We start from the raw sequence: 24,950 nt of genomic DNA on the forward strand, positions 1-24,950 counted from the left end.
GAGTTGTATTCAATTGACCCAGCTCTAGGAAGCTGGTACCTGCCCTGTGTCAGGTGCTTTTACTAAGCTTGCCATTTTTTACTTAGCCTGCTGGCTGTTAAATGCTCTGCTGTATGGCAGAACCTCCTAAAGGAGCTATTTCCCTTTTTTGTTTTTTTGTCCCTCTAGCTTTCTCAGGCCCTTTGTGGAAATATGGGCCCCACATTGGAATGCCAAATGTAGCAGGCTTTCTTTTGGGCCACCTCCAAAATCATGTCACAGAGACATATTATTAATTATGAATGCTTGGACTTAGTTTATGCTTCTCTGACTAACTCTTATAACTTAAGTTAACCTGTTTCTCTTCATCTATGTTTTGCCTCTGGGCCTTTTACCTTCCTCTTTTTCTGTATGTCCTATTTTCATGGCTTCCTCCATGTCTAGCTGACGGGTGGCTGTCTGGCTACCTGGCCCTGGGCATCTCCCTCTCTTTCTCCCTTATTCTCTCCTCTTTTCTGATCCTAGATTCCTCCTATTTATTCTCTCTGGCTGGCAGCCCTGCCTATGCCTCTGCTGCTTAGCTATTGGCCATTCAGCTTCTTATTAGACCATTCAGATGCCTTGGGCAGGCAAGGTGAAACAGCAACACATCTTTACATAATTAAATGTAACACATCTTTGCCTAGTTAAAGTAATATTCCCCAACACCAGCCCACCTCCTATTTTACCTGACCCACAACGTTGAGAAAGGGGAAAAAAAGTATTTTTGTTTTGAGATAACAGTTCATTTGCATGAGATAATAAGAAACAATACAGAGATATGCTGTCTACCCTCCATGCATGTTCCCCTATGATAACTTCATGCAAAGCCACAGTACAATAAAGATGTCGATGGTATCAAGAGAGAACATTTCTGTCACATAAAGACCTTTTGGCCACACCCTTTCCCCTACTCCTGTCCCCTCCTTAAGCCCTGGAAACCATTGATCTGTTTTCTAATTCTATAGTTTGTTATTTCACAAATGCTCTATAAATGGAATGAGTTGTTTCCACTCTGTTCTCTGGTCAAGAATTCAGGTTCTTCTGTGGTTTGTTTTTTCTTATTGTTGAGTTATCCCCGGTTGGTTAGTCATTCCCTTGCTGAAGGACATCATTATTTTCAATTTGGACTATTATGATGAGACTGCAAACATTCCTGTGAGCACAGCTTTTTACTCCCCTGCAGAGGTGTGTGTGTGTGTGTGTGTGTGTGTGTGTGTGTGTGTGTGTGTGTATCTGTATGTGGGCAGTCATGACACATCACAGATGTAGAGGTCAGAGGACAACTTGTAGGAGTCAGTTCTGTCTTTCTACCATGTGGATGCCAAGAATGAACTCCCAGTTGTCAGGCTCATTGGTAAGTGCCTTTATCTACTAAGCCATCTCCCCAGCCCCCAATTCAAATATATATTTAAAATTTTTGTTGAAACTTGAATCTTGAGCTGGACATGGTGACACATCTCTAAAATCACAACAAGCAGGAGGATCATGAGGTCAGCCTGTGCTGAATAGAGAGCGCTAGGAAACTTGGGCTATATAATGAGATCTTGTTTTAGGAGATTAGAAGCAGGGAAAGCGCATCTTTAGCCCATGGATTATGTGTAAGTATGTTATTTCCAAATAAGAGATTTTCCTGCCGTTACTCATACTTAGTTTGATTGTGCTCTAGTGGTCTGTATTGTGTAAGATGATCAAAAAAAGAGGGTCTCTCCAGATGTAATTCAGGCTCTGTAGCAGCAGGGAGGAATAGTCTATATGAACTGAACCCCTAACAGTCATGCAACACAAAAGTTGTTTTTTGGGTAAAACAGGTTCCTCATACCAAAGCCCCTGATCTAATCTATGTTTTCTAAAGGAAAACATCACACCCCTGCAACCTTATTTCTTATCATGTACTATTTGCTGCACTCAATAATGCAAGACACTCTGGGTGTGCCAGGACCTTTTTGTGAACCAAGTCATGGTAGTATTAAAGTGCCTTCAGAAAAACAACTCAAAGATAATAGAAAACAATCATTGTTTTCTATAGTGATTTCTTCACAATCAGATTACTTCTAGAAAACAACTATTCATCCTGAAGTTTACCCTAGATACAGTGAAAACAGCTGTTTCATTCTAATGTTTACCCTAGATACAATGATTCTACTAATTTTTTCTCTACAGTGTTGTGGTTAGAGAAGTGATCAGTATGATTTCAGTTTTTACAAACTTGTTAAGGTTGGTGTTGTGACAAGATATTGTGTATCTAGCAAATATGAACATTAAAGACAACCACATTCTGCTGCTCTTGAGGCTAGAGTTCTGCTGCTCTTGAGGCTAGAGTTCTGTGGCCAACTGTAAGATGCTGTTGGTTGATGGTATTGTTGACTTCTATATCCTTCTTGACTGTATTATGTTCTCCCCGCAAATATTGAGAAAGTGGTGTCTTTGTTTCCCAGCATTAATATAGCCACTCTTTTCTTTTGTTAGTGTTTACATAATACAGCTTGAGCACTCCTGATTCCCCGATCCTGAATGTTCCAAAGCTGAACTTTTTGAGCACTGACATCATGGAAAATTCCATCTCTGGCAGCATAAGACAGGTTGCACTCAAAACAGGCACACTGAAAATACTGTATAAAAGTCATCTCCAGGCTGTGTGTATATGTAGCAAATGAATTCTGTGGTTAGAATTAGATCCCATCTTTAAGATAGCTCATTATATCTGTGCAATGGACATGGCCTGCATCTTCTCCATCTTGCTACTTTTCTCCTACTTTTATCATTGTAATTGCTGTGTCTCATGAACAGCATATGTTTTAGTAATGTTTTTGTCACTTGTCTCAACCATGTATTTAGGTTATCTTTAATGTGGTTAACAACAGCTATGGCTTTAGTTTGTTGTGTTATTTTTTTGCTGCTGTTCTGTTCTGTGTCTCCTATGTTTTGTTTGAACATTTTCTACCATTCCATTTTCACTTGTCTGCAGGGTTTTTATTTTATCTCTGTCTGGCTTTTTAAGTGGTTGGTTGTTCAAGGTGTATTACATATGTACAACTCACAGTGTAGTAGTACCATTTCACCAGTTTGCATCCTTTTACATCTTGCTACACTTCTGATTTATAATGTAACCGTCTTAAACTTAATCTTTTCTACTTGTATTTGGAACCACACCAAAGCTATCCTTTTGTTTAAACTGTCCAATATAACTTAGAAAACTCAAGAGGAAGAGGCACATATTTCGCTTCTGTTATCAACTCAACACAGCTGGGAAGAAGGAGGATCCTCAGTTGAGGAATTGTGTCCATTGAATTGGCCCAAAGTCATGTTATTGAGGCAGTTTAATTTCTAGTTTGTATAGGAAAGACTGCCAACTGTAGGTGGTGCCATCCGTAGATATGTCGGCCTGGGTTTGGAAAGAAATGTAGCTGAGCAAGTCAGTAAGCAGCGTTTCTCCATGGTCTATGATCTAGTACCTGTCCCTTGATGGTGGACTCTAAGCTTTAAGCTGAACTAAACCCTTCCCTCCCTGGGTTAATTTTGTTCAGTTATTAGGGTTCTCTAGAAGACTCACACACTAGGAATACATATGGCCATTGGTTAAGGCAGATAAGACAGTTCTTCAGAAAGGCTTCTTACTCAGGTGGTTCTGATCTGTGGCCAGTTGACCTTAAACTTAACTGTAATGGGCACAGTAATGGAGAAGCAAACTAGGACAGCAAGCCTAATGTATTTATTCATACTTTTGCCTACAAGGTTCATCCTTCATAATTTCAACACATTTCTTTTATTTCATTTTCATTATATCTGAAAATCCTCCTTTAGACATTCTTTTAGTGTGGGTCTGAGGCATTATATTCTTGGTTTTGTTGTTATTGTTGTCACGTGAGAATATCTGGATTTTTTTTTTCCATCAAGGAAAAGGCTTATTTTCATTGAATGTTGGGTATATTTTCTTTTTCCCCAACAGCATTTGATAAGGGTGTACCTTTCTGGCTTCCAGGGTTTCTGATGAGGTGTGCTTTCAGTCTAATAGTTTTTTCCATACTGACAAGGTACGATTTTTTTCAGCTGCTTTCAAATTCAGTTTGTTTTCAAACATTTATTGTGAGTCTGTATAAATCGTTTTGAGTTTATACTGCATCAAGTTGGCTTACTTCTGCAGTCTATTAGACAAATGTCTTTGGCAAGCAGCAGAACTTCCCACCTACTTTTCCTATGAGTATTTTGTTTTTTTCTCTTCTTTTTCCTTCTGCAACTCCAAAGACATAAATGTTAGCTCTCTTATCCTAGTTCCCAGGGCTTTGGGGGGATGTGTTTTGTTGTGTGTGTTTGTGGGGGAGGGTTATACTTTCTATGTCTTTTATCCTATCTTTGGAGTTTGTTTGTGTGTTTGTTTTGTTTTACTTCCCCCTCCTTTCCACTATCAAGCCCATCTGCTGAATTTCTGTGTTGGTTATTTTATCTTCTGGGTATAAAATTTCAGTTCTTTATGTCTTCCTTTACCTTGCTGAGAATATCACATTCCTGGCCCTTTTTAGAGTCCTCTGAGCTGTCCCAACTTCCCCTTTCAGTCTACTCTGACACCATGGGATGGAAGGCACAGGGAGGATGGATGACATTGTATGCCCATTACAAATTAGTGAGACTAGAAGTCTAGATAACCAATTTGCCCTTTGCTGGAACACATAGGGGTATGGCTACCAGGCTTTGTGTAATGTCTGATAAAGCAGAATGGTTAGTGTTATGCCCAGATCATGGGGACCCCCAAAAGACCACCATGGAGACTGAATCCCATATGTAAAAGCAAAGAGCCTTTATTGAAGCTCGAGCTTGGTCTCTGTCTGTCCAATGCATCAGTGAGAGTAGAGAGCCCTGAGCCCAAGTAGGATAGGATTTTTATCATAGTAGAGTACTTCCAGGGTTCAGGACCCTGATTGGCTGACATTTGTCTGGGGGTATCAGCAAAAAGGAGAAATAGTGTGTTAGGCTCATGGAAATCTGGCCATCTTATTTAACTTAATCTAATGGTTGGAATGTTTGGGATGTCAGGTACTTCCCTATCTCTAGCCTGTTCCTGGTTGGATCCCTGGGTGGTGTCAGCTTATGGCTTTTCCTTGATCCTGGTGTTGCCTATCAGTAAGTCTGTCATGGCAGCTGTGTCTGAGCCTCTAAACCTGTCATTACAGCTGTGTGGTCAGGCTGCTTTGGACTCCCCCTTCACAAGTATCAGTAACAGGACTCAATCATGAGTCCTATCTATCCAGGTTTCCAACAGTATTTGGACCTAAGAACCATTGACTAACAGATCTTTCTAAGGCAATGACATCTGTATCTATTACCATTCTTAAGGCCTTGTATTACTGATTTTTGAGTACAGCCATCTTATAATCCTGAATGATTTATAGAGGAATAATAATTTCTTAAGGCCATATAATACCTCTCTGGTTCTGCAGAAAGAAGGGCAAGTGTCTTATCTTGTTGCAGACCATTTTAATTAATAAATTCATCATTTGACAACTCTACACCTATTTTTCTGGTATGTCACTGGGCATTATAGTTAGCCATTTTGTCCCCTATGCCAGGGAGTTTCCCTTTTGATCCAGCATTTTAACCTATTTTGGGCAAGGATCATGGGACTACTGGTACTGCTTAGAGCTGACACTGGGGCATTGTTGTCAGGGCCCAAGAAGGCTGAAAGGCTAGTCAAAGGCTGGTCAATGGGGGCATTTGTCAGAAGCATGTTATCTGACACAGCTGTAGAGGCAGGGTACAATCAACATCAGCTGGGTTGGTCTGTGTCAGCATTTAGAAGTCCAGAGCTCATAGTGGTTTGGAGCAAATCAGCAACTGAAGCTTGAATGTATTTGCCAGCCAAGTGGAAACCTGTTGAGACTAGTTCAAACTAGGAACAGATGTTAAAATTTATTAACTTATTTGAACTTTTAGGTCCTAGTCTTAGTAATTGGGAAGGGCCAAAGTCCCAAGACCAGGAGAAAGAAAAATACCATCCTTAGGAATAAGCTGTACTTATCTGGAGTACTTTTAGAAATAAGCTGTACTTATCTGGAGTCCTTTTGACCTCTGTTAAGTGGATCTAAGTTTTATGACTCTTTTAATCCTCTGAAGCCTCTATGCATTATCTTACAAAATGAGATAAAATTTTTAGATACATTAGTATTATCAACCTGTACTAAAATCCATATTGTAGACAAAGCAGGTAATGGGTTTCTGTAAAACAGCAGAAGTCGACTGATAACTTTGAGTCCTAGCAAAAGCTACAGATTTGGGTTAAAAACATGTACATTTTCCTTCTTTCCAGAGAGCCAGGTGTAGATGGACAGAGATTTCTTGGGCTTGATGAGAAGTAGTTTTAAGTTTATATTTAGATGACAACCAAAATAAATCTAAAATGTTGAGCTTGTGACTGAACAGTAAGTAGTCCCTGCTCTACCAGCTTATCGGAATTCTGTTAGATGTTAAGCTCTGAAGTTTTATTGAAGGGGAAATCAATCTGAAACATTTTTCATAATCTAAATCTTTATAACTTGTATTTATATATCTTAAATCATTTTTAGACCCTCAAAACTTGGATAAACATTTATATCCTCAGGCCTTTTTCAGACCCATATTTAAACCTTTGCGACTTACTTAAAATTTTATATCTTAGAACATTATCTTAAAAATGAGCTAACAAGCTGCCTATAGCTTTTCAGAAGAATCTAGTTATCTGCTGTCCAGCTGACAAAGTTATAGCTAGCCTAGCTGTCAGTACTATCAGAGATCTGAGAAGGATTAATTATACCTGATTCTAGACCAAGCAGCTTCCAAACCTGTGAACAATGACAGAGGAAATCCATACCCAGTTAGCTATACTCAGGCCTCCAAGGTGTTGGAGGCAGAAGTATCAGAACAGCATCAATCTTTGGCCACCATGTGCATATAGGGAGAGTTTTTCCTGTGAAAAAGAGACAAGGGGAAGATTGATCTTACTTTGTCTAGGAAAAATGGGTGCAATCAATTCTCCAGTGTCCTGCTGCTTGTCCACAGTCTGGACCAGGTCCTGATGGCAGGTCTTGCATTGAGGCATCTCACCCAGTGGTTAGCATTGTCATAATTCAGGTGGAGTGTGTGGGACCAGCCCCCATATTTATTTATCCTAGAGACTCTTGAAGAATGAGGGATAAGAGACTTGGTTAGAAATGAAGAGGGGAGAGGAAAAGAAAGAAAATACAGGATAGACTTGGGAGTGCCTGGATCCTAATCCATCATGCCTTGACTGTCTCTGCCCTAGGTTATTTAAAGGAATGCCAAGGGGTGGAGTAAAAGACCTCCTCCCCCAGCACAGTCAAGTACAGACCATCTCAGACACCTGCACTCAGGCCCATGACCCAGTCATTCTCACTATGCAGACCTGCTGGGTAAAGCCACTAGGAAACCTGAAAATGGGTTCCCGCAGGTCCCTCCCTTCTTAATATATAAGAAACAACTCACAATTTAATAGCTGTCACACCTCCCAGGATTTGAGTAGAGGATGATAAAGATGGCATTTTGGGGGGGCGGGGGAATGGGTCTAAGATGACTACAACAGTCTAAGCTGCATCCGGCCCTTTCTAAACCAAAAAACTCTTGATGCAACTGCATCAAACTTAAAGACTCCCAAAAATTCAAATAATAAATTCTGGTACCAGCCTTCCAAATATGGAGAAACCTATAACCAAAACCTTTTTGTATTTTTACCTCATTTTTTTTTTTTTAAGTTCAAAAACTACAAGTAAATTTGGGTACTGAATTTCCACTTCCAAATTTGAAGAAATGTTTTACAACCAAAACTTTTTGCAGTTAACAACTTTACTTCAAACAAGCATCTCTTCAACTTTCATTCTAAGGCCAAAGACATTTTTAGTTACAGTAGCATTTTAAACTGCAACATTTTGCTACTAGCTTAGGCTTTTCTGCTCTGCATTGATGTTCCGTGGGTCTCAGCTGCAGATGCCTGGCTGTGGCCATTGTGCTGGCTCTGGCATCTACAATTCTTAGTGGCTTCTGGAGCTTCTGAAACCACTCAGACTGCCAGCTTGCAGTCTGCTGTGGATGCTGTTTTGTGCATCCCATGTTTGCACAGACTCACATGAATGCATAGACTCACATTCATGTTTCAACATGTACACTTGTTTATACTTCTTATAAGTTTATATTCTTAAGGAAACTATAGGACTACCTTAGCACATCTATTTCTTATATTCATACAAGCTTATATTCTTAAAGAAATTCTATAGGACTACCTTAGCAAATATAGTACAGAACATCCCTGACCATTTTTCCTTGTAATGCTGCAGCCATGACTATCCCTTGATTGTATGATGGTCCTGTATTGGAACAAAGTCGAATATAGTCAGAGATGTTTCCCTTCTTTCTAAAGGGCATATCACGACCTAGCATGCTGCATTGGCATTTTCATATGCAAGTTGTTTTACAAGTAAAAGGTTCTGAATCGCTTGCCGTTTGAATTAATCTGGAAACAAAATCTTGAAATAACTCATCAGGCCCTTGCCTTCCTTAGACAGATCCTCAGTTTGTCTTCCTGATGACAGAAGCGCATTCCAAGCTCTTTTGGCAGCGGCATTAACTTGAGCATACACTGCTATATCAAAATTTAACTGTTGACCTGTCTCCTGATAAGGACCTTTTCTAGGGAGCAAAAGTGATAGGAATCTGTTGTGCCTGATTTATTTGGCTTTGGCCTGACACTGTTCCACGAACTCACTTCCACAGCAGATAGTCACTGCTGGATAGGCATGCTTGAGCCATTTGTTTCTAATCGCCCAAGGTCAAAACTTCTAAAGCAAGACTTTCTAACAATGCTGTTGTGAAATGAGCAGTTGGGCCATATTGACTACATGCTGTTTTTAACTCCTTAAGCTGTTTGAAAGGAATTGGAACATTCACTCTTATAATATTACCCTGGCCATCCTGCTCTTCCAGGACAGGGAACATTTGAACTGCTTGAATGTCTTCACCCTTACTAGCAGCTTCCCCAAGGCTAGCTTGAAGAGCAGATGCAGCATGAACAGAGAGGGTTCCTATTGCTTTAGAGGATCTTTGCACTAGGGCAATTACAGGTGGCTTTTCCATTTTCAAAGACACCTCCCCAGGTGAGTATAATTTCACCCCTACAGAGGGAAGAGAAGAGACTTGAGTTTCTATTTTTTGAGTGAGAGAAGTTACTAGGCTTTTCAAGCTTTTCAGTTCCTCCCTTGTCTTATCCCAAGACTTTCTGTTCCTTAAACTTAGCTTCATGGCCAAGAGAAAATGGACCCTATTTAAATAGCGTTGCTCAAGGGTTTTCAGGTTCTGCTGGTAGAGCGATGGGTTTTGTCTCAGCTTCATCTTCTTTAGGAAAAGGTCCCTCTTGCTTTTCAAGGTTTGGATCTAAATTGTTCAGGTTGGTGTTCTTCATAATATTTTTGCATTTCAACTCCAATTCTCCCACAGGAAACTTCATTTACCTTCCCATAATCAGAAAACCAGGGACACAATTTCTCTATGAACTTTAAGAACCTCTGTACTTTTAGTTCCACCTTAACCCCTTTGTTTTTTAACCTTTCTACAAGTGACTCTTCAAAGATTTGCTTACCATTTCCATGCTCCATTTTGATCAAGAGGTCTTTGTTTTTTCTTAGAGTGAACCACAAGTGATTTCGCATACTAATATCTCCAGGTGATTTTTATTTTTTGTCTTTACAGAAAAAGAAACTGAGAAGGAAAATTTTGAAATTTTTAGTTTTTTAGGGGGATATTTTTACCAAATTTTCCCCAAGAAAAGCTTTAGTTTGAGACAGAAAGACCATCAAGTTCATTCCCCAAACTGCTGAACTTTGGCTTATTACACCTGCATTTTGCTTCAGGGAGAATCACTTTCTCCTGCTGCTTGGACTCAGTATTTTAGCTGTCCCCAGGCCAAAAGCTTCCATAGGAATCTTTTTTCTTCCTGATAAGCTCAAAGAGGAGCTTTTTTCTAGTCTGCATTCATAGCCCCAAAGTTAGAAGATTGAAGATGTAGTTTCTCTGTTAGTTGCCTATCTTATCCTAAGTAAATTTTTTCTACACTACCTTCTTCTAAGTTTTTCCTGCACTATATTGCTACACTCTACCTTCCTAATTTTTCATAGATAGAAATTAAGAGACAGAAAGATAAAAATTTTGATAGAGAAGATTCTACGCTGCAGCCTCAGACATCCTTCCAGCCTGTTTTTTCCTTTTCTCCTGAGGATAAAATATTGTTGCCTTCATTTTTCTATTCCTTATTAGCATGCCTGTATTTACAATGCCTTTTTGCCAAGTCCTGGGGTTATTTTTTCTTTATTTTCCTTTGTCTTTTTCTTTGTCTTTGTCCCTGTTCAGGCACCATCTGTGGGAGACCAGCCCCCACATTTATTTACCCCAGGGACTCTTGAGGAATGAGGGATAAGAGACTTAGTTAGAAATGAAGAGGGGAGAGGAAAAGATCGAAAATACAGGATGGACTTGGAAGGGCCTGGATCCTAATCCATCGGGGCTCTACTGTCTGCCCTAGATTATTTAAAGGAATGCCAAGGGGTGGAACAAAAGACCTCCCCCCAGCACAGCCAAGTGCAGGCCATCTCAGCCACCTGCACTCAGGCCCATGACCCAGTCATCCTCACTCTGCAGACCTGGGTAAAGCTACTAGGAAATCTGAAAGTGGGCTCCCACAATGGAGACATTGTGGTGCCCCCTAATCTTCTTTGGAGACCTTGGGTCACTGATAGGATCTGGGAGTCTCTGTCTGGTATAGTAAGCTTTTTAATCAACATTTTAAATGTCATATTCTGCAAATGTCTGAAATATTTGAGGGCTGCCCGGTATATCTGAATAGATAAACTTTGTTTCTAGTTATTTGTTTTAAGCTCAACTCTGAAAACATATGCATGGAACTAAGTAAAGTTTATCCCTGTAATTAATTACATAAGTACTTAGCATGGCTACAATTAAAGAACTTGATTATTTATAAGCTGACTGACTATTTAGAACTGACTTGTGTTCTAAACAGTCTACAATAAGTTGGTAGCTTTCATAAGACTAGCACATCATGTTCTATTTCTCTTAGCCTTAAAACGATTTTGAATTGAAGCTCTTCTAGTATCAAATATGGGTTCAGTAAAGGAACCAAAGCAGAATAGCCATTCTGTGGGTAAAAAGAGAACAAATTTGTGCCAAGCTGTTAAGCCTGTCTCCTGGGAAGGCAAGGAAGTGACAAGGAAATGAACACAGGTTAAAATGGGACCAGGAGAAAGGGGTGAGTTGAGGCATGGCCCATGATCAGGGACTGAGACAGCCTAGGGGCTGGCATTGTCCTTGACAAGCTATAAGGCATCACAGCCATATTTTAATGCAATGGCCACAAATTCCTTTTGCCAGAGATAAGGAGGGTGACTCCCTTTTTAGCAAGCAGGAACTTTGTTCAGGCCGCTGGTTCTCAAATATCTTTCAATATAGTTCCCCCATGTTGTGGTGACCTCCTATTACAAAAACTTTCTCGTTGCTATTTCATAACTGCAGTTTTGCCAGTGCTATAAATCAACACAAATATCTGACATGGTGATGATCCTAGGCTACCCCTGTAAAAAGGTTTTCAACCCCCAAAGGATAAAGACTTATGGAGTTAGAAGCTGTTCCAAGCTCTTTGCCAGACTGCTTAGGTCATTCTTTTGCTGCATCACAAGAAATGAACATCTCAGTTTCTGGTTAGTATTTGGTGCTTATGGCTGTGACCCTAATTTTTAGCCTTTTAAGTCCAAATATTAGCAATATAGAACATTTTATAAACTTAAAATGTTCAATAGACTTATAAATTTAAATATTTTAAAACCTGTTCTTTAAAATGTTTAAAGTCTCCCAAATGTCTTCCTTCAGTATCAGAAATAAAGTACCCCTTTTCCATTAAGAGAGAGAAAACATGGCATAGCCACAGTCTGTATAAGGCAAAACTAAGCTCCAGTAAGAACCTAAAGTTTGATATCCAGGATTCATTCATAATCTTTTTGGTTCTTTTATTTAGAGGCTTGCATCATTTCTTTGGCCCCACCATTGGCAACATATTCAGAGCCTGCCTTCTAGATCTCAGCCTGTTCCATTTCATTGTGGCCGGTGTTGTTTATGCTTGTGGCGCTGCTTGTGACTGGCTGCGGCAGCCATGCTGATGGAGGAGAGTGCTGGAAGCAAGTCATGAGCCATGATTACCTTTCTAGAGCTTTATCTTGAGAGAGAGGGAGGGAGGGAGGGAGAGAGGGAGGGAGAGAGGGAGGGAGAGAGAGAGAGAGAGAGAGAGAGAGAGAGAGAGAGAGAGAGAACGAGAACAGATGGAAGAAGAAAGAAAAGAGCAGAAAAGGGAAAGGGAGCGTACAGAGGGCCTGCCTGCTTTTTTAGGCTGGGATGCCGTCGCAGGCTGATGATATAATTAAGGACAGAATCCTTACATCCCAGACTTTCGCTTATTATTTAAAAAAAAAAAAAAAGCAGGTAGATGGGAATAGGGGCATCGGTCCTCTCAAAAACTGCTTCCAACTGACTTTTGGACATCAGTTGGCTCTTGAGGGAATGGGGAAGGGGAGTCTTCTGAGGTAGACAGGCGTTGTGGGATGCTGTCATCTGTTTGCTCTGGAGACATGTATCCCGCTTGGCTGTGGCTGGGAACTTTTTGTTTGACAAGATGCTGGTGACACAGAAAAAACTGAGAGAAAAGAGTCATTATTATTTTATGTTGACATTTATCTGATGTAGATCCTACCTGTCCCTATGGATTTTAAAACATGTTAAGCTTTATCAGAGACAGATTATTTTAAAGCACCTGTTTCCTTTACTAGTTTGGCATCCTGGAGACACAGGTGATCAATTGTTAAAAACATCTCACAGTAACAGATGTTTACATTAAAGTCTTTTTTGTAGTGCCCAGACACTTTTAGGTCTGGGGGTATAAATACCTTTTAGCTGTTACAGTTTCTTACTTGATGATCTTTGGACTCCGGTTCTGTGGTGGTCCTGTATCATTGACTGAACAGTGAGTTAGAACAGGGAACTGGGAAGAGAAAAGCTTATGGTACATGAGAATTTATTTTTTTGGAATTAGGGACAAGGCAAAGATCAGGGTCTTGCCTATATGCACATGAGGAACACAGGCGGTAACTTTGAAGTGAGACAATGAGCTCTTATCTTAGTTGGAAAGCTTTTTCATTAAGTAACTCTGAAGGTACAATTAAATCTGGTGAGGTAAGTAAGGCTGTCCTCTGTACCCGACAATAGAAAGGAGGAGTGACACCCTAAAACTCCCAGGACTGAGTCAATGTCTCTGGTGTCCAGAAGGAAAGAAACGGATCGCTTCCCTGCTGCGTTATGGGTTCCCTGTCATGTCTGTAGCCAAGCCTAGGTTTGTTGGAGGTCTTAGCTTGGTGTACCCATGTGTCTTGGCACCTGGGGACAGTCAGTTGACTGGTTGTCTTTCTAGGCGGCACTTTTAACAAGGCTGTTGATGGCCTGGCAGGGCATTCGCTAGCCTGTGGCCTTTTTCTTACTTAAAACAGGGACCCAACAGCTTTCAGGAGTCGTGAGTACCAGAACTTGGCAATTTTGTTTTCGGGCTTTTATCTCTTCCCTGACACACCTTAAATGCCACAAATGGCTCTTTTGCCTGTTGCATCAGGAACCTTGCTCTCCAGATGCTTAAATTTTAGTTGGGAAGGTGTGGGGAACAAGAGATGGATTTTATTCCGTGTCCTGATTTTTTTTTTTTTTTTTTTTTATGATTGATGGCTTAAGGACAGCTTTTGGAAGATCTGCCAGTAGGCAGACTATAAACTGATCCTTTTGGAAGACTTGTCTGAGGCTATAAGCTGATTTTTGGCTTAGGAGCCATCCTGACTACTGTAAACTTATTGGTATGGATCTTAGCCGCTTCCAAACCCATCTGTGCTTCTCAAGGCAGTTTGAGAATGAGTGGGTGGAGTTAAGGTGAGTTAGGGCGTGAGTCTTAGAAGCTGCCCAACCCTGCCCATTTTAGCCCGCCCACTGCCCGGGGAAGTCAGACAGAAAAGGTTGCACGTGGCAGACATAGAGTGGGGAAGGAGAAGGGTTTAGAGCTTTTGCAGAAAGCTTGGGAATAAAGTAACTCTTATTTGCCCGTTCGCTGGCAGAAGTTCCCGCGATGTTATGTGGCCAGATTTATCGGTACCTGCCCCTATCCACCAATGTAAGTGGTAAATGTATCCGCCCCTTTGTCTCATGGCTGTAGCTGAGAGAAAAATTAAAAATTAAAATAACAAACCGGGATCACACTCCAATCTTGGGCGTCCATAAAGAGTGTAGAGAGATCTAAGAATCAGCTCAAGTTCCCATCCTCTTCTACAAGGGATGGGAAGGGCTGAGACTTCACTGCAGTTGGTCCACCATTGCACCCTAAACAGCATTGACCCCCTCATCAGGAGCGAAAATGTGCCTGCCATTGCCATCACAGCCGGAAGACAAGCCCCAGGGTGTCTGTCACAAAGAATATAGCTCAGACTACAGCCGCGAGAATGGCAGACTCACTGTGGTGAAGAATCATGGTGGTAGCTGTATAGGGGTCCAGCAGAGGCAGCAAGGGATGTGCGCATGCACGCTCACAGTCTCACGGTCTTGCTGGATTGGGGAGGAGGCGGCAAGTGGCAGCAGTCAGCAGGTCCTTGGTGCTCTATCCAAGTCTTAACAGCACCAAATGTTGGTTATGCTTGTGGCCATGCCAGTGGAGAAGAGTGCTGGAAGAAAGTCACGAGCCATGGTTACCTTTCTAGAGCCTTATTGCGAGAGAGAGGGTGACAGAGAGAGGGAGGGAGAGAGAGGGAGGGAGAGAGAAAAAGGGAAAAGGGAAAGGTGGCATACAGAGGGCCCACCTGCTGTTTAGGCTAGGAAGCCGTCGCAGGCTGATGACATAATTAAGGACAGAATCCTTACAGCTGGTGCTTCTAGTGACTGTCACCTGGCACTGGCATTTCCAAAACTGTTAATGTCTACCATTGCAACTGGATGAAGAATGTAAAACATGCAAGTCTATTGTTAAAGTTAAATAGCTGAGTGTAACTGTTAGATATTGAAAACAGGTCAATATTCACAGATTAGCTTGGGCACTGCTGTATTGGAGTCATTGTGTGGAGCCTCTGCTTTCCTCTAAGCCTGGCAGGGTTTCTTTCCTGTGTCTGATTTGGTCATCAAACCTTGTTCTATATGAACCATAATTTTTGTGTTTAAAAAGATAAATTTGGATCACTAGGTGAATTGCTTACAGTTTAATCCATAACACCCACCTTAATTAAAAAAAAAAAAGTCAGGCATGGTGGCATGCATAGCTGTAATCCCAGATCTAAGGAAGCAGAAACAAGAAAGACTGTGGGGTTTACTGGTCAGACAGCCCAGGTGAATAGGGAGTCCTAGGTCCTGTGAGAGAGGATGTCAAAAAAAGGCGGCTAGGCTTATAAAGAACAATACTGAAATTGACTTCTGGCCATTACATGCATATGCACAGACACCAGAGTGGGGGCAGAATTGAGTGTTTACTACTGCTAATGCATGAGGATTGAGTAATGTTAGTTGAGTCTGTTAATCTTTTGTCTTTTGCCAAAACTCTGGGAGATGGTATCTTCAGTTGTGAGATTCATATAGTGATGAATCCTTGTACTCAATGAATTTGACTTTGAAATAACATTTTTTCTTTCTTAGGGGCTGGGAGTTTTGTCAAAGTACTTCAAACATGGGGAGTCTGTGGATAAAATACAGTTCAAAAATTGGAGGGAGAAAATTATCTAAAAGCACATGAAATCAGTTTCTCTGGTGGCAAAGCATGACCACTATTGATGTGTGTCAAAGGCATCTTTGTGATGTACTGTCTTTGCCAGCCAAGCACTGCGTTCTTTACTAGTTCAGTAGGATTGTTATTAGGGTTTTAAAATAATATATAATTAATATGCATTTTAATGTATTACCAATGTAGCACATATATTAGTCATACATTTCTAGTTAACTAACTTGTTCCCTCTCTCTCTCTCTCTCTCTCTCTCTCTCTCTCTCTCTCTCTCTCTCTCTCTCTCTTTATAGTATTATGTGTTTGTTTGTGGGCAGGGGCAGTACACTTACATGTAGAAGCCTGAGGTCAACTTGGGCTGTCTTTCTCTATTGCTCTCCACTTTAGCCTTGAGGCAAAGTCTCTTCTTAAAACTAGGTGAATGAGAAAAAAAGAAATAATAAAAGGAAGGGCATGACTGCTCGTAGGTATGGTGGAGGAGGAAATTTACTGTGGATAAAAGGGAGAGCATAGACAGATGCAGAAATTTGGGAGAGTCCAGAGTGAACATGACTATGAGTAGGACATGTGAGGGGAGGAGGGGGGGGAGAGCCAGAGATCAGGAGAGTAGAGGGTAGACAAAGGGGCCAGGGAACCAAAATGGCTGGGTCACATAAGAAAGAGCCTCTGGGGGAAGGGTATGCCAGCCGTACCCTTGTAATAGTTAGGAACTGAGGGATGCTGGGAGAACCTGGTAGGATATGTTGAATAGGCACCCCTATTAGACATCTATTCAGGGTTTGAGACCTATCACTGAGGTTTATCAATTAGCTGGACTGGGTGGACTGCTGAAACCTGGGATTCTCCAGTCTTTACTCCCAGCACTAGGATTGCAGTCACACGTGGCTTTTCACATGGGTGCTGGAGATTTGAACTCAGGCCCTCATGTTTGCTTGGGAAGCACTTAATCCACTGAGCCACCTCCCGAGCACCTGGTGTCTATTTTTTAAATCATTGGTACCTTTTTCTAATTCTGTGCATTTTTTTAACTCTGTGTTACACCCTTTTAAAAGTTTCTCATTAAAAATTGTAGGAATCTTGTGCCTTTTCTCATAAGTTCTCTCCTTTTGCAGCATCAGCCACTATGTGATTGTCATGTCCATGACCATCTTTCTGGTATTTCTTAATGGCCTGGTACAACTGCTCACAACAAAGAAACTCCAACTATGTGGCAAACCCAAAAGGCATCTCCTGTGATGTTGGTAAAGCCATCAGTGAGCGTCTGCATCCTGATTCTCCTTAAAGAAAAATCTCACCAACAAGTCAAGAAAATGGATATTGGACCAGAGAGATGGCTCAGTGGGTAAAGTGCTTGTTGCACATGGCTGACAACTTGAATTTGATCTCTGGAATCCACGGTGGAAGGAGAAAACCGACTCCAAGAAGTTATCCTTTGGCCTCCCTGTGCATGTTGTGCCTTGCATGTGTGTGTGTACACACATTACATACTACACACACACACACACACACACACACACACACACACACACACACACACCACATACATGACAGCACAGCATTTATAAAAGAAGATGGATGCTAATCCGTATTCTCCTTTAGAGAATGTTTCATCTGGAATTCTGGATTTACAGGTGGTCTGACATAATGGAGCTTCCTTTTTCTTTCATTTAATACACAGATTAGCAGGTTTCTTTATGACATTTCCAAGGAACTTTCTCTTTAGGTTTTGCAAGCTTGAAATAATGATTGTGTCTTAGAACAGAGAGAAGCATCCTTCATTTTCATTTGTTTTTATTTTATCTGGCAGTTTTTTTCCAGTAATGTTTGAGAGCACCTGCCACCCTTTGATCTCACGATGCAGCTTGATGGACACCCAAAGGAGCTTGTGCCCCTGTAGGGACGGTACTGACACTGTGGAGGGACTGAATGGAAACCACCAGTTCCAACAAAAACATCTTTCATCCCCAGCACTGGGACTGCGATTATAGTAGCTCTGACTCCTTGAGCCTGTGATGAGTAAGCCAAATGGGGCAGCAGTCTGAGACTTACTGAAGCTCAGTGGAAAGCTCTCTGCCCAGCTTTGCCATGTCTGTGTCCTCAGTATGTTGGCTTGTGTCTCTCTGCTGCTTCCAGGATTCTCATAGCCAGCCAGCTAGAGGATGCTTTCTCCTTTGACTTTTGTTCATTTCTGGGTTATCTTGGAATTTCTGGGGACTCTTTCTTGGTTGTTGTTTCAATATCATTTCCCAAATCAAAGGCTATAGTTTCTTGACAGTATTGTAAAGACTCAAATTAAAATTGCAACTCTTTTGGTATTGGTATTTTAAATAGACCAAATGCCTACAGCGATCTCACTAGACTTAGCTTTCTCTTTGTTTATTCCAATGAGTGAAGTGAGAATAATTTTTATTTGTGTTGTCCATATAGTGACCTATATAGTGTAGAGTTGCTATAGTATCCTGTTAAGTGCTTGGCTCAGATTTTGCTGGTATATATCCCATTTTAAAAAACAATTGCTTTTGATTTAAGTTATGTTATTACTAGTCTGTATTAATGACCAGAAAGCTCATTATAAATGACTAAGTTTTTCAAATTGGCAGGTGAGCAAACACAATCTAGAAGAGTATGTAGTTGGGGACCTTCTTCTCTCTAGGTGCCACCAAGCCTTGTTAGTCCAACAACCCACTTGTAAAATAAACACACAGACATTTATATTATTTAAACTGCTTGGCCATTAGCTCAGGCCTACCATTGTCTAGCTCTTACTCTTATATTTAGCTCATTTCTATTCATCTATACTTTGCCACGTGGCTCATGGCGTACCAGTACCTTATTTCTTTCTTGTCATGGCGGCAGCTGGCCATGTCTCTCTCTCCGCCTTCCACTTCCCAGAATTCTCTTCTCTGCTCGTCCCCACTATACTTCCTGCCTGGCTACTGGCCAATCAGCATTTTATTTATATAGAGTGATATCCACAGTACTTTCCCTTTTCTTTTTTGTTAAAAAAGGAAGGTTAACTTTCACATAGTAAAATTACAGATATGTTTTGTATGTCAAATGTGTTGCTCTGATTGGTTAAAATAAATAAAGTGCTGATTGGCCAGTAGCCACACAGGAAGGATAGGGTAGGCAGGACAAGGAAGAGGAGAATGCTGGGAACAGGAAGGCTGAGGCAGAGAGACACTGTCAGCCACCTCCATGACAAGGAAGATGTAAGGTAATGGTAAGCCACGACCCACGTGGCAAAGTATAGATTAATAGAAATGGGTTAATTTAAGATAGAAGAAGTAGATAACAAGAAGCCTGCCACGGCCGTACAGTTTATAAGTAATGTAAGTCTCTGTGTGCTTACTTGGTTGGGTCTGAGCATCTATAGGCCTGGCAGGTGAGAGAGATTTGTCCTGACTGTGGGCCAGGCAGGAAAACTCCAACTACAAGAGTAAGCTCAACTGAGCAAACAGTACTTTAATTTCTACTTAGATAGTCATAATGTATTTGTGACAATGCCTCCTGATACGGCAATGAACACATTGAGAGACAAGTGCTTGTCCTAGTCCAGGCCTCAGCATCACTGTGGAACAGTACAGGTGACAGCTAAGGAGCTGCTGCAGCAGTGCCGGCCCTGGCACAGCAGGACCTGCCTTCCTAGACCCTCAGGTAATTTCTATTCTACTATGTGAACACTTAGACACACCTTCTTCTACAGAGGAATTAATACATTGTGTGTGTGTGCACACATGCATGCATGTGTTGATCCCCAAAGCTATAGTTACAGGTTGTAAGATGCCTGACTTGGGTGCTGAGAACCGAACTCAGGCCCTTTGCTTGAATAGTATTTTTTAAGTACTGAGATAATCTCTTCCCACTCCAGAATTTTTTATAGCAGTATTATAAAAGGTGCTTCCTCTTATGTTTCTTTTACATTTTATTCTCAAAAGTACATACTTACCTCTGGGTTGGTATGTTTATAGAAGGCAATGCTTCTGCAGCTACAGCTGTTTCTACTGCATTTTTAAAATTAGGAAAAGCTTTAAGAAAGTGTGCTTTAAGAAGCATGGTGGCAGATATCTAATTCTAGCACTAAGGAGATATAGGGAGGAGATCATGAGTTCAAGGCCATAGAAAGTTAGATACCAGCCTGGGCTGTAAAACCCTGTGTTGAAAAGAATTAAAGTTGGCATCTCAAGCTGAAAAAAATAAAATATTGAATGACAAGAAAAACATACTATATTACATGAATCATGAATAAATCTTGGATACTAACTGTAATGGTCATAATTTACCAATAAAATCTTTGTATTATTTTACTGTTTATTATATAAAGTCTTAGAACACAAAATGCTTTTTTACATTTTAGAAAAATTATAGTACAAACTGGGTGTGGTGACATAGGCCCCTCTGTAATCCCAGTGTTTAGGAAGCTGAGGAGGAGGATCACATGTTCAAGGCCAGCTTAGGCCACATAGCAAGCCCAGGGCAGCATGCATTATGTGAGACCCTGTGTTAGGAAACAGTGAAGTAGTGGTAGGGGACTGTTATAGTATGAATGACAGTTAGTGAAGAATGATGTAACCCAATTATCAGTGACGCAACTGAACCGGAAAGTGACTCATCAGTCACGGTGTGGCTTCTCATGAAAACCTCACTCCAGACTTCAGGCTACTCACACATCAGGCCTCTTCCCTGCTACCACCTGCACTTTTACATACTGTCAGCAGTAAAGAGTTCCTTGGTTCCTCCTTTTGAAACTAGTTTCTGATACTACTAGTTCTGGAGGTAGTGAAGGGTTGCACATTCCTGCCTCTAGAGACAGGCAGCAACTGTGTCCCCTCCTCGTGGGAGCCATGTGAATTCCATATACCCTTAGATGCCATCTCATCAGGAGGCTAGAAAGAATGAACCAACTCAGTAATGGGGAGACTACATCCGCTTCGTGTTTAGGGGCCCTTTAAGAGACCAGGGGTAGCCTGGTTGACAGTGCTCCTTTCCTCAATAGTTTTTTATGCCAACAGTGTGCTTGTCCTCTCTAAATGCTTCGAAGTCATTAGGCTTATTGTACTGCATTCTTTCAGTACACTGGTAATGTCTTTGTAGTACTTCCCATTTGTTCACTGGTGTAGTTTATAAAGATAGGTTTCTGAATGTAATTATATAAAGAAACAAAAATATTTGAGGTGTGTATGTAACTAATTTTCTCAAGTGCACTAAAATGGATCAGGCTATTGATGGACTCACCATTATAAGTATAGTATTTATGTGCACAAACAGTATTTTTAAGATAGTTTCAAAGCAACAGTTGTCGGTGAATAAATATGTGATCATAAAAGGGTTCCCTGATGAAGTGTTTGGGAAACATCTAGGTTAGAAAGGTTTAAAGGTGCATTTATTCTGGTACTGTAGGATGCCCATGCATACAACTTCCACATATTTGCTGCAGACTTTCCCCCTCCAGATGGGTAAGCATATTTTATAAATATCTCCATGTAATTTTACACACAGTTTTCACAAAAGGATGTTGTACACTTAATGGAATTTTTTTTCCTGGCAACTGGCAAGGCATATTTATTATAATTGTTAAACTGGGAAAACTAAAGAACATACCAGGAATTTTGCCTTCATATCACTGTATTGTCTGTCCCTGTTGGAATTTCTTCTCTTTTGCATCCTCAACCTGAAAAATATAGTTACAATTCTCAGCTTGTTTTCTCGTAGTCCAACACTTTCAAAAGCATTACTATGTAAAACTTTTAATGATACTTTGGTCAAAAATTGTGAAAACAAGATCAAGGGCAGCCCATATCCGAGCATGGGTGGGAGAGGGGATCATGTGGTCCCACCCTCTTCTGAGGAGCTATTGACAAACTGTGGCTGCTAGGGGAGGGACAGTCTGTTTTCAGTGAACCAGGCCCTGAGAGACTGCTTGTGTTGCTGTAGATGGTCCTACACCCATGGACATACAGGCAACACTAATGGATGTGGTGACTGTTTTTTACATCATGAAGATGGGAGAGAATATTTGGTCAAAACATGTTACATGCATATATGAATAATAAAATATTTTAAAAGAACAAAAATAATGAAAATATCAGTTATCACAATTTCATATAATGCTTAAAAATTTTCACGATTACTCTTAGAAGAACAGATAATTTCTTTTTATGCAGTGATTTAATTTGGTTGGCTTGCATCATATTCCAGCAAGTAGCAATGATTCCATGTTTCTTTAGACACCTGGTCTGATTATATAGCCAAAACTGGCCTCAGAGTTGTGATCCTTCTGCCTTAGTTCTGAGTGCCAGCATTATAGATATGTGCCACCATGCCCTTTTAGTTGGGTTTAGTCTAATATATTCAGTAGACTTGGATAATGTGATTGACAAGGATAGTTGTCAGCCCTTACAGATACTTCTATCTTCAATGTGATAATATATATCCCTAGGAAAGCTAAGAATATGTGATCAGTGTTTTAATAGGCCCTGTGCTTACTGAAGAGAAGTAATACCTATAAAGTTTGAAGCCAGAAAAGTAAAATTTATTTTCTTGATGTGTCTTAGTTTATTTTTGTCCTATCCTGGAAATTATTGTAATTAGCTGTAACTTACAAAACAGACATTTCTTGTACCACTTCAGTAAGGGGATTGAGGTTAACATCAACAGTGAAAGCTGTGTTGACAGTATGCACACTCGTTATGCCATGAAGAGTGTGGTGCCTTCCTCTTTGGCAGTTTATAAACCCTGTTTAATCATGAGGAAAAAAATGGACAGGTCTCAATTCAGTAAGAGTTATAAAATATTCTACAAAAACCTGATGAGTAGTCTTCAAAATTGTCAAGGTCATCAAAAGCAACAAAAGCTAAGAAGTTGCCAGAAGCAGAAGAGTCTAAGGAGCCATAACTATTAAATGTTCTCCTGGATAAGATGCAGAAGTACAAAGGGCTAAGGAAGTCTAGTACAGTGTGGACTTCAGGACTTCTTTAACCGTGAAAACGTACCTACTGATGAGGTACTAAAGTAGAAACTGAGCTAGAGACTGTGGGAACTTGTGCAAATGTTCTAGGAAACTGAAAATAAAACTGTTACTTGATTTTAAAATTTTGCTCTCTTCACAAATAACTCTGCATAAATGCACGTAGCCCATTAGATGATGAGGTGGGAGGGAAACTGAATGTGTTCTGTGATTTCTCTTTTTCCTTTTTCTCCCTGCCCTTGCTTTTCTTCTGCTCAACTCACATAGACCTCTCAGCCATCTAAGTACTGGCTCAGCATGTATACTAATGTGGTTTCTTCTTGACTATTTGCATAAATTAGTATACAGTGTGATTGTGCAGTGGGCAGCTGTGCTCTTGCTCAGCATTCTCTTCTGGGGCAGCTGTGGCCTCCCTAAGCCTGGTGCCTCTGTAGAAATTAATGGGTTGTTTTGTTTATTTGTCTCTCCCCACAGTTGACTGATTTACTAGTGCATATCTGACTCAGACCAGGCCAATCTGAATCATTTCCAAGATTTTCAAGCTTAAATGGTGAAATTGTGTGTTGCGTGTGAATGTGTTCATGTATATGTCTGTGTGTCCAAGCATTCATGGAGGCCAAAGGTCAACCTTGGATGACTTTCCTCAGAGGCTGTCTACCATATTTTTTGAGACCAGGTCTCATTGGCCTTGAGCTTACTTAATAGGCAAGCTGGCTGGCTGCTGAACTCATGGGTACTAAGGATCCAATTCAGGTCTTTATGCTTTTGTGGCAAGCTCTTTATAAACAGAGCTAGCTCCCTAGCTCCTTGGAACTGAGAAATTTTCAAATATGGAGGGGAGGGGCTGGGGGGAATGCGGGGGCGGGAGTGGGGAGGACAGGAGAACCCATGACTGATATGTAAAATTAAAACACAAATATAATTTTTTTTAAAAAAAGAATAATCAACAAACAATGCTCATTGATATCAATCAACACCAGTGACCTCAAATCCCCAATAAAAAGATATAGACTAACAGAATGGATGTGAAAACAGGATGCACCCTTCTGCTGCATCCAAGAAACACACCTTAACATCAAGGATAGACATAATCTTAGAGTAAAGAATGGAGAAAGCTATTCCAAGCAAATGGATCTAAGAAGCAAACTGGTATAGCCACTTGAATATGTGACAAAATAGACTTCAAATCAAAACTAACTATTAGATATATGTAGTTAAGAGTTTTCCTGCCTGGCCCAGTCAGGACAAATCTCTCTTACGCACCAGTCCCACAGTTGCTCAGACCCAACCAAGAAAGCACAGAGACTTACATTGTTTAGAAACTGTATGGCCATGGCAGGCTGCTTGTTATCTATTACTTCTATCTTAAATTAACCCATTTCTGTTAGTCTATACTTTGCCACATGGCTTGTGGCTTACCAGTGTCTTTACATGTTGCTTTTCATGGCGGCGGCTGGCGGTGTCTCTCTCCAACCTTCTACTTCCCAGAATTCTCTTCTCTCTTGTCCTGCCTATACTTCCTGCCTGGCCACTGGCCAATCAGAACTTCATTTACACAGAGCGATATCCACAGCACTTCCCCTTTTCTTTTTTTTTTTTTTAGGAAGGTTTTAACTTTTACATAGTACAATTACATATAACAAAACAATTTTCAAGCAAGAATTACAGTTACAATATTAAAGAAGATATCCTATCTATCTTATATTTATGAGTCTAAGGTTTTATATCTAACGTATCTTATCATAACTGAGGAAATTATAACTATCTAGTCTTCAACCACATCAAAGACCTCAGAAGGATATAATATTACCTGAGAACCAGGAGAAGGATGCAAGCATTTTTCGGGAGTCTTGCAAGAGTAGACAGAGACAGCTGGCAGCCTGGACAGTCACCTAATGTTCCTTTGTAAAGTTGGGGCATTTGTCTTCAGCCCACAGGGCTAGAGTCACCTGGTCACTTCTCTCAGTGTCCTGTAGAATGTCTGGCAGTTCCCTCTGTGAAGCAGGAACCTGAAGGACCATTTTGTCAAGCAAAGTTTAGTGGTCACCTTTCTATGGGTCCTGCATGTCCAGTCGATCAAGCAGTCCAGGCAAGAACAGTTTGTTGTCCAAATGGCTGTTTTTGTCAAGGTGAAGATAA

General features: G+C 40.7%; 1 protein-coding gene across 3 annotated transcripts in view; it reads left to right on the forward strand.

Annotated features, from left to right (window-relative positions):
• Positions 1-17,213, forward strand: part of Pign (phosphatidylinositol glycan anchor biosynthesis class N) — a 146,552-nt gene extending 129,339 nt beyond the window's left edge. For 2 of the 3 annotated variants that reach the window (XM_036202961.1, XM_036202960.1), the window contains one exon: positions 16,957-17,213. In XM_036202961.1, the coding sequence (XP_036058854.1) occupies positions 16,957-17,080 (124 nt within the window). In that variant the 3' untranslated portion in view covers positions 17,081-17,213. The remainder of the gene's footprint in view (positions 1-16,956) is intronic. The other variant, XM_036202962.1, reaches the window with a different exon arrangement.
• Positions 17,214-24,950: the final 7,737 nt, after the last annotated feature.

Source organism: Onychomys torridus, chromosome 11 (genome assembly GCF_903995425.1).
Source record: "Onychomys torridus chromosome 11, mOncTor1.1, whole genome shotgun sequence".
NCBI classification, from domain to species: domain Eukaryota; kingdom Metazoa; phylum Chordata; class Mammalia; order Rodentia; family Cricetidae; genus Onychomys; species Onychomys torridus.